This window comes from Oncorhynchus mykiss, chromosome 21, assembly GCF_057628025.1.
Source record: "Oncorhynchus mykiss isolate SJ-2025 chromosome 21, ASM5762802v1, whole genome shotgun sequence".
NCBI classification, from domain to species: domain Eukaryota; kingdom Metazoa; phylum Chordata; class Actinopteri; order Salmoniformes; family Salmonidae; genus Oncorhynchus; species Oncorhynchus mykiss.
Window position 1 is genome coordinate 40311824 of NC_143042.1, and position 19400 is coordinate 40331223.

The 19400-nt window shown below is 41.5% G+C and overlaps 2 protein-coding genes across 2 annotated transcripts; one reads left to right on the plus strand and one right to left on the minus strand.

Moving 5' to 3' along the window:
* Nucleotides 1-846: 846 nt before the first annotated feature.
* LOC110500587 (cornifelin homolog A) lies at nt 847-11763 on the minus strand. The gene is made up of 4 exons (XM_036957988.2): nt 11644-11763; nt 10834-10932; nt 2356-2507; nt 847-1898 (listed from the first exon to the last, which is right to left on the minus strand). The coding sequence occupies exons 2-4, from the start codon at nt 10928-10930 to the stop codon at nt 1758-1760; spliced, it is 390 nt and encodes a 129-aa protein (XP_036813883.1). The 5' UTR covers nt 10931-10932; nt 11644-11763; the 3' UTR covers nt 847-1757.
* A 2538-nt stretch (nt 11764-14301) lies between these two features.
* LOC110500588 (odorant receptor 131-2) lies at nt 14302-18457 on the plus strand. Its single transcript, XM_021578003.3, has 2 exons — nt 14302-15586; nt 16012-18457. Exons 1-2 carry the CDS (start codon nt 14655-14657, stop codon nt 16070-16072), a joined length of 993 nt encoding a protein of 330 aa, XP_021433678.1. The 5' UTR covers nt 14302-14654; the 3' UTR covers nt 16073-18457.
* Nucleotides 18458-19400: the final 943 nt, after the last annotated feature.

The following is a 19400-nucleotide window of genomic DNA, read 5'->3' on the forward strand; positions in this document are numbered from 1 at the left end:
TGAGCCAAGCTGACACCCAACAATCAGGAGTGAGCCAAGCTGTCACCCAAAAATTAGGAGTGAGCCAAGCTGTCACCCAACAATCAGGAGTGAGCCAAGCTGTCACCCAACAATCAGGAGTGAGCCAAGCTGTCACCCAACAATCAGGAGTGAGTGTGTTACCTATTTGTACTACTGTTGTATGCACAAATCAAATGTTATTGGTCACATTAACAGGTGTTATTGTGGGTGTAGCGAAATGCTTGTAAGGTGTGTGTGTGTGTGTGTGTGTGTGTGTGTGTGTGTGTGTGTGTGTGTGTGTGTGTGTGTGTGTGTGTGTGTGTGTGTGTGTGTGTGTGTGTGTGTGTGTGTGTGTGTGTGTGTGTGTGTCCATCCGTCCGTCCGTCCGTCCGTCCGTCCAGCTCTCTACTGTCCCAGCGTTGCACTTCCAACATAATGGATGGGGAGAGGAAAAAATAAATGAGAAACACAGTTTTGTCTTGATTGAAACCGTTGAAATCAATTGTTTGTCTGCAAATATTTACCATTCTCACAGAGATCAAATTAACTGCACATTCACTTCCTCCTTACACCTGGACCTTTTCAGTGAAGGGAAGTAGGTAAGTATTTACGATAGCCTGCTGTATGCTAAATTAATGGTTCACACTTTGGCCTCTTTGGAGTCAAGTCACATGCAGTAGTGGTGCGTGGGTATGTTCACTGGGGAAGCGTTGTGATAATTGTTTGTTTGCTCTATAACCTGTTAATTCATATACCTTGAGATTGTGATACAGTGAGGGAAAAAAGTATTTGATCCCCTGCTGATTTTGTACGTTTGCCCACTGACAAAGAAATGATCCGTCTATAACTTTAATGGTAGGTTTATTTGAACAGTGAGAGACAGAATAACGACAAAGAAATCCAGAAAAACGCATGTCAAAAATGTTTTAAATTGATTTGCATTTTAATGAGGGAAATAAGTATTTGACCCCCTCTCAATCAGAAAGATTTCTGGCTCCCAGGTGTATTTTATACAGGTAACAAGCTGAGATTAGGAGCACACTCTTAAAGGGATTGAAACATAAGAACACTCAACTGAAATGTGGTTGGCATTTGAATCACGGGTTACACATTTAGTCATTTGGCAGGCACACTTTTCCAGAGCATTAATATTAAGGTAGCTAGGTAAGACAAGCACATATCATTCATCTTAAGGTAGCTAGGTAAGACAAGCACATATCATTAATCTTAAGGTAGCTAGGTAAGACAACCACATATCATTAATCTTAAGGTAGCTAGGTAAGACAACCACACATCACAGTCATTTTAAGCAAACCTTTCCTTGATGGAGGAGCTTTCAGCAAAGTCAGGACTAGGAAGAAAAGACAAGTGCACAAGAAGGGCAAGTACATGGTAAGCTGTTGAAAATGTTTTAAGCCTGACATGAACATTCAATGGTTATTAAGACATTAATGATGGTATAGCATTTCTCTCCTAAAGACACATCTGAAGTATACAGTACATTCAACACACAGTATGGTTGCTATAGATTGGAGTGGTATTATATGCATGGCCCTCATTCATGGACGTCACTGTTCAGCCATGATAGCAAGATTATGGAAGTGTGTTCTTTTTCAAACAATAAAATGCAAACAGTACGCCCCCATGTTAACCGTCACGCAAGATAAGGAACAAAAAGTTAAAGCACTTGCTCAACATTTCTGGTGAAATTGCACTTCTTGCTTGGCCATCTAGTTTACCACTCTCTTCTCTGGGTCCTAAGCCACGTGAAGCTGTTGGGTGACCATGTGAACCTGCTGGATGCCTGATGTGGTCCGTGTCTTAACCTCACGAGCCATCTGGCACCAGGCACAAGCGTAGCAGCAACACACCAACCCGACGTCCACGCAGGTCGAACCCTGAGAGGGGTAAGAAAGAAGGAGAGATGGATAGAAAATGAAAGCAGAGGACAAGAACATGTCAAGAGGACAGAGTTAAAAGGAGGATACGGATAGAGGTGGAGAGAAGAATAGGGCGTATAGAATGGTTCAGAGGACGAAGGAGAGAGATACGGTTGTAGTTAATTTCATATTTAGCGTTATATTTAAAGGGGAATCAACACTAAGAACAACAACATTTCCAAGCACACCAATGATATTTCTTAACACCTCAAACGTCTGATAGTTTCCAACACCATTTCCCCTCAGAAGGGTAAATGAGAGGTGCTGTGGGTACCACCCCCACCTGCCCCTGCACCCTCTGTCCACACTCACCTCCCCTCCCCACTTCCCCGCCTCTGTCTACCCTCTTTCCCAACCCATCCCACCCACTTTCCCCACCCACCCACCCTGCCATCTCCCAGGGCTCGTACTGTACCTGGATGCCATAGCGTTCTCTCATGGAGGAGCGCAAGCAGCAGGAGACAGCCATAAAGGCACATGGGTCCAGCAGGGGCATACAGGCACACCAGCCGTAGTGGGAGGCCGTCTGACACTGAAAACAGGGGAAGCACCAAGTGGCACAGCAACCTGCAGGGGGGGGGGGGGGGGCACAATTCAAGGTCATCAGAGTATCATGTAATAAGTACGTAATACTTGATGATTCATATGCAGTAGATTACAATGTGACATAACAAACTTTTGTTCCGATTGAAAATAAAGGAAAAACAATACGAAAATGTATGTAAATAAACTCATTTTCAACACATACAGTTGGAGTCGGAAGTTTACATAGACTTAGGTTGAAGTCAATAAAACTTGTTTTCAACCACTCCACAAATTACTTGTTAACAAACTATAGTTTTGGCAAGTCGGTTAGGACATCTACTTTGTGCATGACACAAGTAATTTTTCCAACAATTGTTTACAGACAGATTATTGCACTTATATTTCACTTACTCACAATTCCAGTGGGACAGAAGTTTACATACACTAAGTTGACTGTGCCTTTGAACAACTTGGAAAATTCCAGAAACTGATGTCATGGCTTTAGAAGCTTCGGATTGGCTAATTGACATCATTTGAGTCAATTGGAGGTGTACCTGTGGATGTATTTCAAGGCCCACCTTCAAAAGAATTCAGCCAAGACCTCAGAATTTGTTTTTTAGACCTCCACAAGTCTAGTTCATCCATGGGAGCAATTTCCAAACACCTGAAGGTACCACGTTCATCTGTACAAACAATAGTACACAAGTATAAACACCATGGGACAACGCAGCCGTCATACCGATCAGGATGGAGACTCGTTCTGTCCCTTAGAGATTCATGTACTTTGGTGCGAAAAGTGCAAATCAATCTCAGAACAACAGCAAAGGACCTTGTGAAGACGCTGGAGGAAACCGGTACAAAACTATCTACATCCACAGTAAAATTAGTCCTGTATTCGCATAACCTGAAAGGTCGCTCAGCAAGGAAGAAGTCACTGTTCCAAAACTGCCATAAAAAAGCCAGACTACGGTTTGCAACTGCACTTGTGGACAAAGATCGTACTTTCTGGAGAAATGTCCTCTGGTTTGATGAAACAAAAATAGAACTGTTTGGCCATAATGACCATCGTTTTGTTTGGAGGAAAAAGGGAGAGGTTTGCAAGCCGAAGAACTCCATCCCAACCGTGAAGCACGGGGGTGGCAGCATCATGTCGTGGAGGTGCTTTGCTGCAAGAGGGACTGGTGCACTTCAGAAAATAGATGGCATCGTGAGGCAGGAAAATTATGTGGATATATTGAAGCAACATCTCAAGACATCAGTCAGGAAGTTAAAGCTTGGTCACAAATGGGTCTTCCAAATGGACAATGACGCCAAGCATACAGTGGGGCAAAAAAGTATTTAGTCAATACTTATTTTCCACCATAATTTGCAAATAAATGTATTAAAAATCCTACAATATGATTTTCTGGATTTTTTTTCTAATTTTGTCTGTCATAGTTGAAGTGTACCTATGATGAAAATTACAGGCCTCTCTCATCTTTTTAAGTGTGAGAACTTGCACAATTGGTGGCTGACTAAATACTTTTTTGCCCCACTGTACTTCCAAAGTTGTGGCAAAATGGCAACAAAGTCAAGTTATTGGAGTCGCCATCACAAAGCCCTGACCTCAACCCTGTAGAAATATTGTGGGCAGAACTGAAAAAGCGTGTGCGAGCAACGAGGCCTACAAACCTGACTCAGTTACAACAGCTCTGTCAGGAGGAATGGGCCAAAATTCACACAACTTATTGTGGGAAGCTTGTGGAAGGCTACCCAAAACGTTTGACCCAAATTAAGCTATTTAAAAGCAATGCTACCGAATACTAATTGAGTATATGTAAACTTCTGACCCACTGGGAATGTGATGAAAGAAATAAAAGCTGAAATAAATCATTCTCTCTACTATTATTCTGACATTTCACATTCTTAAAATAACGTGGAGATAATTTTTAACCTAAGACAGGGAATTGTTACTAGGATTAAATGTCAGGAATTGTGAAAAACTGAGTTTAAATGTATTTGGCTAAGGTGTATGTAAACTTCTGACTTCAACTGTATATATTACCTCATCATAATTTCTTCTCTTGTTTCTCCCACTTCCTCCCACTTAGCCTCTCCCTCTTTCCCTCAGTCTCACCACTAAGTGCTGGGTATGGTTGAGACAGAGTGAGTCAGATCTCAACTCTCCCTCTCTTCTTCGCTCTCCAGCTCTCTAGAGGGCTTTCAACAACTACAGATCAATAACGGAAAATCATCAACCATCAACCAACCAGTGGTGGAAAAAGTACCACATTTTCATACTTGTAAAGTAAAGATACCTTAATAGAAAATGACTCAAGTAAAAGTGAGTCACCCAGTAAAATAAACTACTTAAGTAAAAGTCTAAAAGTATTTGGTTTTAAATATACTTAATTATCAAAAGTAAACTCAGCAAAAAAAGAAACATCACTTTTTCAGGACCCTGTCTTTCAAAGATAATTCGTAAAAATCCAAATAACTTCACAGATCTTCATTGTAAAGGGTTTAAACACTGTTTCTCATGCTTGTTCAATGAACCATACGCAAATAATGAACATGCACCTGTGGAACGGTCGTTAACAGCTTACAAATGGTAGGCAATTAAGGTCACAGTTATGAAAACTTAGGACACTAAAGAGGCCTTTCTACTGACTCTGAAAAACACCAGAAGAAAGATGCCCAGGGTCCCTGCTCATCTGCGTGAATGTGCCTAAGGCATGCTGCAAGGAGGCATGAGGACTGCAGATGTGGCCATGGCAATACATTGCAATGTCTGTACTGTGAGAGGCCTAAGACAGCGCTACAGGGAGACAGGATGGACAGCTGATCGTCCTCACAGTGGCAGACCACGTATAACAAAACCTGCACAGGATCGGTACATCCGAACATCACACCTGCGGGACAGGTACAGGATGGCAATGACAACTGCCTGAGTTACACCAGGAATGCACAATCCCTCCATCAGTGCTCAGACTGTCTGCAATAGGCTGAGAGAGGCTGGACTGAGGGCTTGTAGGCCTGTTGTAAGGCAGGTCCTCACCAGACATCTCCGGCAACAACGTCGCCTATGGGCACAAACCCACCGTCGCTGGACCAGACAGGACTGGCAAAAAGTGCTCTTCACTGACGAGTCGCGGTTTTGTCTCACCAGGGGCGGTGGTCGGATTCAAGTTTATCGTTGAAGGAATGAGCGTTACACCGAGGACTGTACTCTGGAGCGGGATCGATTTGGAGGAGGATGTTCATGGTCATGGTCTGGAGAGGTGTGTCACAGCATCATCAGACTAAGCTTGCTGTCATTGTAGGCAATCTCAATGCTGTGCGTTACAGGGAAGACATCCTCCTCCCTCATGTGTACCCTTCCTGCAGGCTCATCCTGACATGACCCTCCAGCATGACAATGCTACCAGCCATACTGCTTGTTCTGTGCATGATTTCCTGTCATGTCAGTGTTCTGCCGTGGCCAGCAAAGAGCTCGAATCTCAATCCCATTGAGCACGCCTGGGACCTGTTGGATTGGAGGGTGAGGGCTAGGGCCATTCCCCCCAGAAATGTCCGGGAACTTGCAGGTGCCTTGGTGGAAGAGTGGGATAACATCTCACAGCAAGAACTGGCAAATCTGGTGTAGTCCATGAAGAGGAGATGTACTGCAGTACTTAATGCAGCTGCTGGTCACACCAGATACGGACTTACTTTTGATTTTGACCCCCCCTTTGTTCAGGGACACATTATTCCATTTTTGTTAGTCACATGTCTGTGAAACTTGTTCAGTTTATGTCTCAGTTGATGAATCTTGTTATGTTCATACAAATATTTACACATGTTAAAATATTTACACACGTAATTGCTAAAATATACTTAAGTATCAAATGTAAAAGAAAAAGTAGAAATCATTTCAAATTCCTTATATTAAGCAAACCTGACGGCACCATTTTCTTGTTTTATATTTCTTTCAGGATAGCCAGGGGCACACTCCACACTCAGACATAATTTACAAACTAAGCATGTGTGTTAGGTTAGTCCGCCAGATCAGAGGCAGTAGGGATGACCAGGGATGTTCTCTTGATAAGTGCGTGAAATTGGGCAATGTTCCTGTCCTCCTATGCATTCAAAACATACTTTTTGGTGTCAGGGAAATTGTACGGAGTAAAGATTTTTACTTTAGTACTTTACACTGCTGCAACCGACTAATGAACATACAATAATTGTAAGGCAGGGATGGCATCAAATGATTTCAGTTCTCTCCTGTTCACTGTCGCTGTTCATCAGGGCCGCAATAGAGGATACCAATATATGCGCCCCAAGCCAAACTAGAATAGTCCCAGTAAGCAAAGTGATGTTGAAAAGACGTCAAAAATACATACAGTTGAAGTCGGAAGATTACATTAGCTTAGGTTGGAGTCATCATCCACTCCACACATTTCTTGTTAACAAACTATAGTTTTGGCAAGTCGGTAAGACAATCTACTTTGTGCATGACACAAGTCATTTTTCCAATAATTGATTACAGACAAATTATTTCACTTATAATTCACTGTATCACAATTCCAGTGGATCAGAAGTTTACATACACTAAATTGACTGTAACTTTAAACAGCTTGGAAAATTCCAGAAAATTATGTAATGGCTTTATAAGCTTCTGATAGGCTAATTGACATAATTTGAGTCAATTGGAGGTGTACCTGTGGATGTATTTCAAGGCCTACCTTCAAACTCAGTGCCTCTTTGCTTGACATCATGGGAATTTTTTTTTTTTTGCCAAGACTTCAGAAAACAAATTGTTGACCTCCACAAGTCTGGTTCATCCTTGGGAGCAATTTCCAAACACCTGAAGGTACCACGTTCATCTGTACAACCAATAGTATGCAAGTATAAACAGCCGTCATACCGCTCAGGAAGGAGACACGTTCTGTCTCCTAGAGATTAACGTACTTTGGTGTGAAAAGTGCAAATCAATCCCAGAACCACAGCAAAGGACCTTGTGAAGAAACAGGTACAACACTAAAATGAGTCCTATATCGACATAACCTGAAAGGCCGCTCAGCAAGGAAGAAACCACGGCTCCAAAACCGCCATAAAAAAGCCTGACTACGGTTTGTAACTGCACTTGGAGACAAAGATCGTACTTTTTGGAGACGTCTGATGTAACAAAATAGAAATGTTTGGCCATAATGACCATCGTTATGTTTGGAGGAAAAAGGGGGAGGCTTGCAACCCGAAGAACACCATCACAACCGTGAAGCACGGGGGTGGCAGCATCATGTTGTGGGGGTGCTTTGCTGCAGGAGTGACTTGAGCACTTCACAAAATAGATGGCATTATGAGGAGGGGAAATGATGTAGATATATTGAAGCAACATCTCAAGACATCAGTCAGGAAGTTAAAGCTTGGTTGCAAATGGGTCTTCCAAATGGACAATGACCCCAAGCTTACTTCCAATGTTGTGGCAAAATGGCATAAGGACAACAAAGTCAAGGTATAGGAGTGACCATCACAAAGCCCCAGAGGTGTGGACTCGAGTCACATGACTTGGACTCGAGTCAGACTCAAGTCACAAATATGATGATTTGCAACTCAACTTGACTTTAACACCAATGACTCGTGACTTGACTTGGACTTGAGCCGTATGACTCGACCTGACTTGATACCCTCCCCAAACCCAAATATTAAAAATAATGCTATTTTAAAAAGTGTGCAGCTCTTCATTTAAGTGATTACAGTTTGAATCGGACATCAGCCAATCAAATTGTGCCAGCTGAGAAAAAGTTGTGTGTGGCAGTGCAAAGGAATGTTGGCGGGTGAATTTAGAGATGGAGCCCTTGGAAAGATGATACCCAAAAATGATTATTTTCGGTTATAAAGATGACTCTGTATCAACAAAAAACAGATTGCAACTTGCAAAACATGCGGGAAGAAAATTACAGACGGAGGCACAACAATTTCCAACGTTGTTTGACATTTGAAGCTACACAAAGAACGGTAAGTCATGGCTAATATAGCCGACAGCTATATATTTTATTACTTTACTAGTGTATCATGTAGGCTAGCGTAATGTTAAATCAATGAGCCTCCACACAGTCAGTTAGTGCGGTAACGTGATCATTGCACCCAAGATCGAGCTACAGCTGGCTAGGCAGTTGGAAGCCTAAATCCTGCCCGATGTTCCTAAAACAAGGTTGGGCGATTGTGGTTGGGCGATTGTGTACAAGCCTACATCGCCCGATTGCACCCCATAGCGATCCTCGATAGTCGATCACTATTGGGGGGGGGGGGGGGGGGGTTCTTTCTCCTGGCTACCCATGTATTTCCATGGAAATATAACGTTTATTTGGAAAATAATAAATATATGGATATTTTTAAAGGCATTCATGATTTGCGTAAATGTAATATACTAACTATTACTCTTGTTAAAAAAATGAAATGGTATTACATTTGGTGAAGAGCCCATTATGACTTGTTTAGGACTCGAAACTCAAAGTTAAAGACTTGAGACTTGACTTGATACTTGACAGTCTTGACTTGAGACTTGACTCAGACTTTCCTGTCTTGACTTGGGACTTGACTTGGAACTTGAGTGCTAAGACTTGAGACTTACTTGTGACTTGTAAAACAATGACTTGGTCCCACCCCTGCAAAGCCCTGACCTCAATCCTATAGAAAATTTGTGAGCAGAACTGAAAAAGCGTGTACGAGCAAGGAGGCCTACAAATCTGACTCAGTTACAACAGCTCTGTCAGGAGGAATGGGCCAAAATTCACACAACTTATTGTGGGAAGCTTGTGGAAGGCTACCCGAAACATTTGAACCAAGTTAAACAATTTAAAAGCAATGCTACCAAATACTAATTGAGTGTATGTAAACTTCTGACCACTGGGAATGTGATGAAAAAAATAAAAGCTGAAATAAATCATTCTCTCTACTATTATTCTGACATTTCACATTCTTAAAGTAAAGTGGTGGTCCTAACTGACCTAAGACAGGGAATTTTTATTAGGATTAAATGTCAGGAATTGTGAAAAACTGAGTTTAAAAGTTGGCTAAGGTGTATGTAAACTTCTGACTTCAACTGTATTTTCCAGACCTTGAAGTTAGGTCCAATTCAGGATCTGAATGAAAGGTGAAAATGTATTTTCCGTATGGTTAAAATAAAAACTTTCCATGACATTGAAAATATGTATTTTCTGGATGTTGAAATCAGGCTAATTATTGGGTTCTGTATGAAAGTTGAAAATAAGTAATTTATAGACATCTATGCTTAGGCCAAATCAAGGCTGGTCCAGATCGGACAAAATCTGAACCAAACATAGACGTCTATGATTGGTTCAGATTTGGTCCAGACCGGACCAAAAACCAATGTCCATGGATGTGGAAATCAAGGCCGGTCCAGAACTGCATAAGAAAAAGACGTCCACAAGGCGTTGGTGTCAGTCCGTGCTTACTGAGATGTAGCCTGAAATTGAATTGTATGAATTCCCATCTATGTGGTAAGTCTACCGTTTGTAAGACCCCAAAAACGACATCCAGACAGGACCAAGAAAACATGTCCCTAAGACATCAGCTCGTGGTCACGTAGGCCCACAGTTTGTAAAACCTGCCATTGCGTTGGCTTTATTAGTCCTTATTCCGGTGACTAATCAATTTGGTCATTTAAGCTGTTAATATTAGCTAAACAACTTTAGCAGGAGCCTATTTGCAAGCCTATTTGCAATGTATTTACACAGCGGGAAATGCAGGAGTTTTTTATGTTTTGCTATGATCAGCTTGTCAAAAATGGACAGATACAAACTTGAAACCACTGATCATGACAATGGCGTGAAACTCCTGGACAACAGTTGTGATTGTCCATTCCATATTGTCCATTTTACTTTTATCTGTCCTGATTTTAGGATGTGTTTGTTAACATGACAGCCCTCGTCAATCTGCTGCCGTATCCCGTTTAATGAGCGGGCGGGCAGTGATGTTCATGTAAAATGTCCTAATGAAACAAACTCTGTCCCTCCCTGTAACGCTGAACATTCATTGACATTCCTAGAGCGCAGCCCCCCTTGGTCTCCATGGCTCCCGATGACGTCACCCACTTAGCTCTGGCTTTGTGTTTGTAATTCTCCAATCGGGTTCTCCTTGACCCTCCAACCACCCCCATTTCCCTTCCAGTAAATGTTAGATTCGCACAGGAAAACACAGCTCAGACCCCTCCCCTGGTAGGCCTGCAGTTTTCTTTTTTCAATTGAACTGTACAATGAATATGTATGCCTACTCTGAGTTAATCTAAAAAAATGTAATAATAGAAATATACATTACAAAATAAAACATACACCTAGATCTGGGTGTGGAGATGAGCATATTATGGAAGTGACTCGATATGACTTACATGTGCCCATGTCAGAGCAGCAGTCAAACAGTCCTGTGCTCCATTGCCCTGAGCTCTGGGTGGTGGTTACAGTGGTGATCTGCTGCTGGACAGCCATGGCTACACCACAACACACCCAAGGAGGTAGGGAATGAGGGAAAGAGAGAGAGAGTGCGTGCGAGAGAGAGAGGGAAGTAAGACAGGAGGGAGGGAGAAAGGAAGGAAGGAAGGGAGGGAGGGAGGGAAGGAAGGGAGGGAGGGAGGGGAGGAAGAGAAGAGCTTACATTTAGTGGGGAGAGAGATGTACTGGGCTGATAAGGGCTTTTAAAAGCATGAAAGGATGTAGTTAGATATTATACATTTGCATGTTAAATGGTTAACTACTATCTTGAACAATAATAATTTCTAAGTTAAATAATGTTTATAGTAATGTATTTATTTAAAATACATGTTGTAACATTTCCAATTTTTTTTTGTTGTTGCTGCAAACAGCATGTGCCTGTATCAAATAATGTCGAACATTCATATTGAATAATACATTCATACGAAAAATAAAAACTATTGAAAAATAAAACGTGCTACTCATTTATATCGCATATCTTGTCGAATCTTGAAAGTTTTGTAAATAAAATGCAACCAACCAGGAACACTTATTTTTTAAATAACTATTAAAGTTTATATCCATCTCTAATCCAATAGTTCCGGTTTCTAGTGGGAAAAGTATAAACTCATCTCGTTCGATTTAAACAAAAAGACGTTAATAAGTCATGCAATATGAAAGAACGAACTCTTTAATACATGAATATACATTTACGGAATTTGTAGTCTTACCTTTCTTAGTATTCAACTACAGCCTGAGTAGAGAAAGGGTGGACACTGGTTGCAGCAGAGTGAACAACTGTGTGCAGCAGGCTATTCCAAAGAACCGATGAGCACATCTATAAGGTCAATGCGGAAAGCTGAAAGATCGGTTCCTATTATAAAAGTTGGCATGGGTTACACTTTTGTCTCTGCCTAAATCCACCATATTGTAGCAAAAAACATTTAGGAGTACTTTAATTATTGTGGGTCCAGTGACATTTTGATGTATATCAGGACGATATTATTTTTGATATAATACATACTCATATTATAATTGTTAGGGTCCTCCTCTTTATTGTCAGGACAAAAATATTTTCACGATTTCAGTAATATCTTCAAAATCAATAAATCAAAGCAAGTTGTTGGGTTCATTTGACCTGATAAAGTAAAATCATGTTGAAAAATGATGGTAAAAGTACAATTTATAGTCATAAAACATACATTAAAAATGATAGTGTTGCTGCTTCCTGTTTTTATTTGTTATTGTTGCTTGAGGGTCAAAATACCGCTTTCAGGTATCCAAATTCATAATCAATATCCTGCAATAAGTCATGATATTTTGAAGACCAATACATACAAGTTACTCGCTACACACACGTCACACTTGTGTTCAGATTACTAGTATTTTTCTAAATTAGTACCTTATAATATACACACGCACCAATATTTACCAAATGGTCACTCAAGACTGGAATTGATTAGCTTGTTCTACTGTAATCAATAGCGTGCTCAAATTAATAAGTCACATCAAAATGGTATATCAATCAATGGAACTGGGACCGTTTGCGCTCTTCTAACAGACAAATCTCAATTATATACTACATATATGTCGATAGATGACAACTTGTCGTAGCCATTTATCAATGTAGAGTGCATTCAATTTAAGAATTATGGAGTCTATTGTGTTTTTGGGAACCTTCAATGCTGCAGACATTTTTTGGGGGTACCCTTCCCCACAAATGTGCCTCGACACAATCCTGTCTCGGAGCTCTATGGACAATTCCTTCGACCTCATGGCTTGGTTTTTGCTCTGACATGCAGCGTCAACTGTGGGACCTTATGTAGCAGGGTTGTACCTTTCCAAATCATGTCCAATCAATGTAATTTACCACAGGTGGACTCCAATCAAGTTGTAGAAACCTCTCAAGGGTGATCAATGAAAACAGGATGCACCTGAGCTCAATTTCGAGTCTCATAGAAAATGGTCTGAATACCAAATTCTGTGTTTGTTTTCGTTATGGGGTATAACTTAATAATCAAATCCATGAAGTCCCACTACCGGCGCATATGACATAAACACTGCAAGCACCAAAGATATTGATATGTTTCAAGCCTTCGATTTTGTGAGATTGTAAAGACTATAAACTTCAAAACTAACGTCACCAATTTGAGGTAAAAAAATAAAAATAAAATGTGTACTTCCTATGCGGCAACTTTGGTTTTAGAAGTGGGGGGGCTTCATAGTATTTTGTTATTTTTTTGTGCGTTAAACACTCCAAACAGCCTACCCAACCGCTCAGAGGCATCCGTGATCCTAAAGCACACATCTTCCTCCGTTTGTATCACGGAAGCATTTCCTCAGTATAAGGCACCTAAACTCTGCTTGGAGTTTGCCAAAAGGCACCTAAAGGACTCTCAGACCATGAGAAACAAGATTCTCTGGTCTGATGACACCAAGATTGAATTATTTCGCCGGAATGCCAAGCGTCAGATCTGAAGGAAACCATCCCTGTGGTGAAGCATGGTGGTGGCAGCATCATGCGTGTGGGGATGTTTTTCAGCGGCAGGGACTGTAACACTAATCACAATAGAGGGAAAGATGAACAGAGAAAAGCACAGAGAGATCCTTGATGAAAACCTGTTCCAGAGCGCTCAGGACTTCCAACAGGACAACAGCCAAGATAATGCAGGGGTGGCTTTGGGACAAGTCTCTGAATGTCCTTGAGTGGCCCAGCCAGAGCCCTGACTTGAACTCGATCGAACATCTCTGGGGAGACCATAAAATAGCTGTGCCACTGACGCTCTCCATCCATCCTGACAGAGCTTGACGGGATCTGCAGGGAAAAATGGGAGAAACTTCCCAAATACAGGTGTACCAAGCTAGTAGTGTCATAGCTAAGAAGACTTAAGGCTGTAATCGCTGCCAAAGGTGCTTCAACAATGTACTGAGTAAAGGGTCTGAATACTTACGTAAATGTGATATTTCAGTTTTTGATTTTCAATAAATTAGCAAAACATTCTAAAGAATACTGTTTTGCTTTGTCATTATGGGATATCAATTTTAGAATACAGCTATAAGATAACAAAATGTGTATTAAGTCAAGGGCTCTGAATACTTTCCCAATGCACTGTATAGTAAGTATGTGGTCGTAATTCTGCTAAAACTGCACTAGATGGCAACGTCTCAACTGTTTTAGGATCGTGCTTAAAAAGAGCCTTGCACGCCACTGAACGTCACACATGTTCTTCCGCTGTTTGTCCTAATTTGAATTGAATTTAAAAAGTGACTGTATCGAATTTATTGTATTGGAATATTTGTTATGTTTATTGATAAAGTAAATTATGTATGTGGTAACATAAAGGGCCTGTGCCCCTCAGAGTAAAAGTCCTATCCTGTATCAGAGCAGCACATGTTGGTGGAGACATTTTATTGTTTAGCATGAGTTTTGGTTATTTATATACCCAAAAGCATAGTTTCCAGTTGAAGATGGGAAAATTACTATATTGAAATGTGGGTATTAGGCACTGTGCACACTCGCTCACTTTGTGATTGACAAACAGCCAGACAGAGAAAGAGGAGGGGGGTGGGGGTGAGTAAGAGATAATTCTCTCACTCAGACTAGACCATTGCATTGCATGTCTTGGAAGTACTCAGATTGATGAGATGATCACTCAATTTTTACACGTGTTGGAAACTATGAGAAGAAAGAGACTACGATGAAAAAATCCAATACCCCAAATCCAGTATCAAAAGAGGGATAATGTCAATACCAAACGGGACTGGAGAAACTGGCGCAAAGGACTACACCTATGTACGGGTTTGTGCGTCGACCGTCTCCTTCATAATATTGGCGTTCTTCAACATCGTCATTAACTGGACTATAGTGCGCGAGGAGCGACTTCGGAGCCATGCGCGCTTTGTGTTAGTTTTTCACCTGTTGATGTCAGCTCTGGTGTACTTTGGGATGTGCTCTGTTTTCTACCTCCAGATTTACCTCGGCGCCAGGCTGGTGGCATCCATCTGTGTGGCCATGGTAACTGTCCTAATCACCAGCGCGTCCAATATACTCCTGACTCTCACTGCTATGGCGCTGGACCGTTATTTTGCTGTCTGTCACCCTATGAAGTACAGTTCTGTCTGGCATTGGCCCTGGTTAGTTGGACTACTGACGTGGGGGCTCGCGCTGGTTATTCCCCTCACTCTGCTCCCCAAGACGGAGCTGGACGCAACTGGTCCAAATGGGGAATGTGGACGGGAACAGCTGAAGAAAGGTGAACTGAAAAAAATCTTGCTGATATCTGTGTGTACGATATTGATTCTGTACAGTTATGTAAGGATACTGTTTGAGGGGCGAAGGTTGGGGGTGATAAATCGACGCAATAGTGTCGGATGCAAGACCATCGCCCTGCACTTTACTCAACTCGCCGTGTACATCCTCCCCAACTTTGTGCTAATAGTTATCCAGAAACAAGAACACCTTCAGTCGGGGACCAAAGAACTGTCAGCGGTGGTGAGCTTTGCCTTCTTTAGTTTGGCGCAGTGCATAGCACCAATCGTCTACGGTTTGCGTAAAGAGGAACTCTTGGAGCAGGTGCATCGCCGGTTCCCTTGTTGTTCCCGCCACCTGAAAAGCGTTCTGGAGTGGACCGTGCGTGCCACGACGCCTCGTCTGCATCCGCATCCACAGCCACGGTATGTGTTAAAATATTTGTGGTTAAGATAAATGCCAAAACGTGTTACTCACTTTATGCACACTCATTTGTCGAGCCCAGTGGCTTGGAGAATGATGAATGGATGAATACTGAAAGACATTAGGCATGACTAAATACTCACTTGTGTAGACCAACCAGAAACAGTACGGATTATTCAAAAAAACGTAATATTTTATACTGTATATTCTCTGACAAAGTTAAGAAAGTTGATAGCTATCATTTGCTGTGTTTCCTGCTTCCCCTTTTTTTACTTCAGTTTTGGAAAATGTGGGATGTGAGACTACAGACAAAGCTATTCTTACCGTAGCTGAAAAAAAAATGAAACAATAATGTCTCTGACAAACATCACATGGCTTCGGAGACATCTTGTTTTACTCTGATGCATGTTTGGCTTATTTTCCACAGGGAAAGAACATTGACATCCCAGACACTCATCTCACTGGAGCCTCCACAGACACCAGTATAAGGGAAGAGGGAGCCCTCACTACTAACTCAACTACCCCTGTAACAGACCCATCAGTATGTCTCCAGTGCTCCATAGGCTGGGCTAAATACGTTTTGTACCAGCCTGATACTGCCACCCAAATGCCATGGAGACGCTGGTGGAATGGAGGGTGTAGCAACTAGACATCACAACACATTTGGGAGCATATTGTATATCCATACAGTGTGGATTCACCCTCTTTTGCTGATTCATTCATACAGTACTTGAATATCCAGCATCTGCACAAAGCTGTGAAAGTGCTTCTGTTCTACCCAGGATGTAGTGACTTTATAGGAATGGGTATCGCTATGAACATACCGGCCCCAGACCTGTATTAGGTTAACTGCACAGTGTCAGAGAAGAGTCCAACGAGGTTTTGACTAATTGGACTGAAAATGTACCGTACAAAACAGTGGCACAGCCAGAGATTTGTTGATGGGTGGGCCAAAAATATACACTACCGTTCAAAAGTTTGGGGTCACTTAGAAATGTCCTTGCTTTTGAAAGCAATTAAAATAACCCACAAAACACCAGTCTCAACGTCAACAGCGAAGTGGTGACTCCGGGATGCTGGCCTAGGCAGAGTTGCAAAGAAAAAGCCATATCTCAGACTGGCCAATAAGAAGAAAAGATTAAGATGGGCAAAAGAACACAGACACTGAACTCTGCCTAGAAGGCCAGCATCCCGGAGTCGCCTCTTCACTGTTGACGTTGAGACTGGTGTTTTGCGGTTACTATTTAATGAAGCTGCCAGTTGAGGACTTGTGAGGCGTCTGTTTCTCAAACTAGACACTAATGTACTTGTCCTCTTGCTCAGTTGTGCACCGGGGCCTCCCACTCCCCTTTCTATTCTTGTTAGAGACAGTTTGCACTGTTCTCTGAAGGGAGTAGTACACAGTGTTGTGTAGCTAGCTAACACAACATAGTTAGCTAACACAAAGTGCCATTGGAACACAGGAGTGATGGTTGCTGATAATGGGCCTCTGTACTCCTATGTAGATATTCCATAACAAATCAGCCATTTCCAGCTACAATAGTCATTTACAACATTAACAATGTCTACACTTTATTTCTGATAAATTTGATGTTATTTTAATGGACAAAAAAATTGCTTTTCTTTTAAATACAAGGACATTTCTAAGTGACCCCAAACTTTTGAACAGTAGTGTATATATTTTTACTACAATAGAGGAAAATGTATAGTTTTATAGCTCATTTCATTCTATTCTACACATTTTGCCATGAGGCTTAGAGACATTTTTAAAGCTAATTGAAGCAACAAGCTAATTGAAGCAACAATGAAAAAAATAGGTGTGTTGATTGTGATAAAGGCACTGGATTATGAGCTGTCTGGTGTGCTAAATGAACAAATGAAATAAACCGTGACATGGTGTATATATAGCCATAGAAGCACAGTGACATTATGCCTCAATGCAGTCATATTCGTGGCTTATTGGGGGTGTGGCTTTCAGTTAGTTATTTTTGGCAACCCACCCCGTGAGTGAATGTCATTCCAGTGAATCTGTTTTTATATTTCATCAAATCTGACTAAACCAGTGTTTGCTATGAATTTTATCTCATGGTGTTTGCAAGTTTAGGTAAAAAGACAAATAATGTCCCGTTTGGAAACCAGACAAGTAAAGAGCATTTTTGCTCAATCTCATTGGGTGGGTGTGGCTCCCCTGCGCCTACTCCGCTCTTACAAATCCCCCAGAAGACACCAGAATTGACTGCATGAGCATTGTGCAATTTAGCCTACTATGCAAAAGTTGATTCCTTTCATGATAATTGAAGCAGCAATTACTTTTTTTGTGAGATAAAGTCAAGACAATGCGTACTACTTGAAATGAAAAGACTCCAATTAATTCAAGCAGAAGCCAGATTGAACATTATTGCCCACCCCCACCAAATGGACCCGTGACAGATTTTCAGTAATACAAGAGTTAATACTGTGAACAGCATGTGATCTGGAGCAGTAGCAGCTCTGTGGTTGAGCTCGCGTCACTTCAGTTTGTCAGACTTGGCGCTCACTGTACACTCAGACAAGGGGAAATTCTCAACGGCAAACCGCAAGAGTTCCTCATTACTGGCGCAGCAGATAGCCTACATGCAAAAACACAACCAAACTATGATTCGTAATGCACATTCACAGAGGATGAAGCAGGGGACAATGTTTGACATCGACACATAATCAGTCTTCACACACCACAACTCATTCCTGTAATTGCCTGGTTAGGTTCGGTAAACGAGGATGTTGATGAGGTGAAACTAAGATTAAGGTTCAGATGAGTGGACTGGAGGGGTTTACCTGCTCAGACCCACATGACACAAGGTTTTAATCCTGGACTATAAAGTGCTTTTAATGAAGACTTGTCTCAACATGTTTTTTTTGTTTAGGTTAAGTGTTAGTGTACTTGGCCTTTCCCTCAAACTAACAGAATTATACTGTTATGAATACTTGGGGTACCACCAGGTGGCATAAGGTATAGATGAATCGCACTCTGTTCTGCACTCTGTTCTGGGCAGCCTTCTCCAATTCGTTCCACCCCACGCTGGATCTTTTGTTGTCTTCTTCTAGCTCTCGCCTCCAGGTGTTTCATGGCCGCCCTCTTTTCCGTTTCACATGGGAGGAAACATATAATAAATAACAAAGGGTAACATTTATCAAACAAACAACTTTTAAAAGGGCAGTTCAAGTGACTATACTTCAGTTAGACATTGTATTTATTTTGTCAACACATCACAATATCTCCTCTAAGCCCCCTGGTGCAGTGCACTGGCCAAGCGTAGAGAAAATAAGCAAGACAGCTCAATTTGCAGAAATGTTCCAATGCTACATTCTGGTGCAGACAGACAGAAGACAGAGATTTCCTTCCAAACCTTGAACATTACAGAGGCGTCTACCATCATGCGACTGCTATGAGAACAGGCACTGGCCAAATGTGTGTGTGTGGTTTCAAAAAGACCTGACAATTCTCCAATGAGTCAGTTTAAACTATTATCTTCACTTAATATGTATGTAGTACGTACCTGATAACAATACTAAATATTGTTGTTCCTTGCAATCAAAATATTTAAAAACAGCATTGAAATGGGCACTGTAAGGCTAGCAGACATTCTGGGGGTAGAACGGGGCAAATAAGGGCCATGTAAGAATCCTGCGAGGGCATCAGAAACTATGTAGCAAAATGTCCATAATATCTCGATACAGAAGACAACTAGGAAAGCTGCTGTTACTGTCAATATTACTCGGCAACGTGCAATCATTGGACAATACACTAGACGAGGTACGATCACGAATATCCTACCA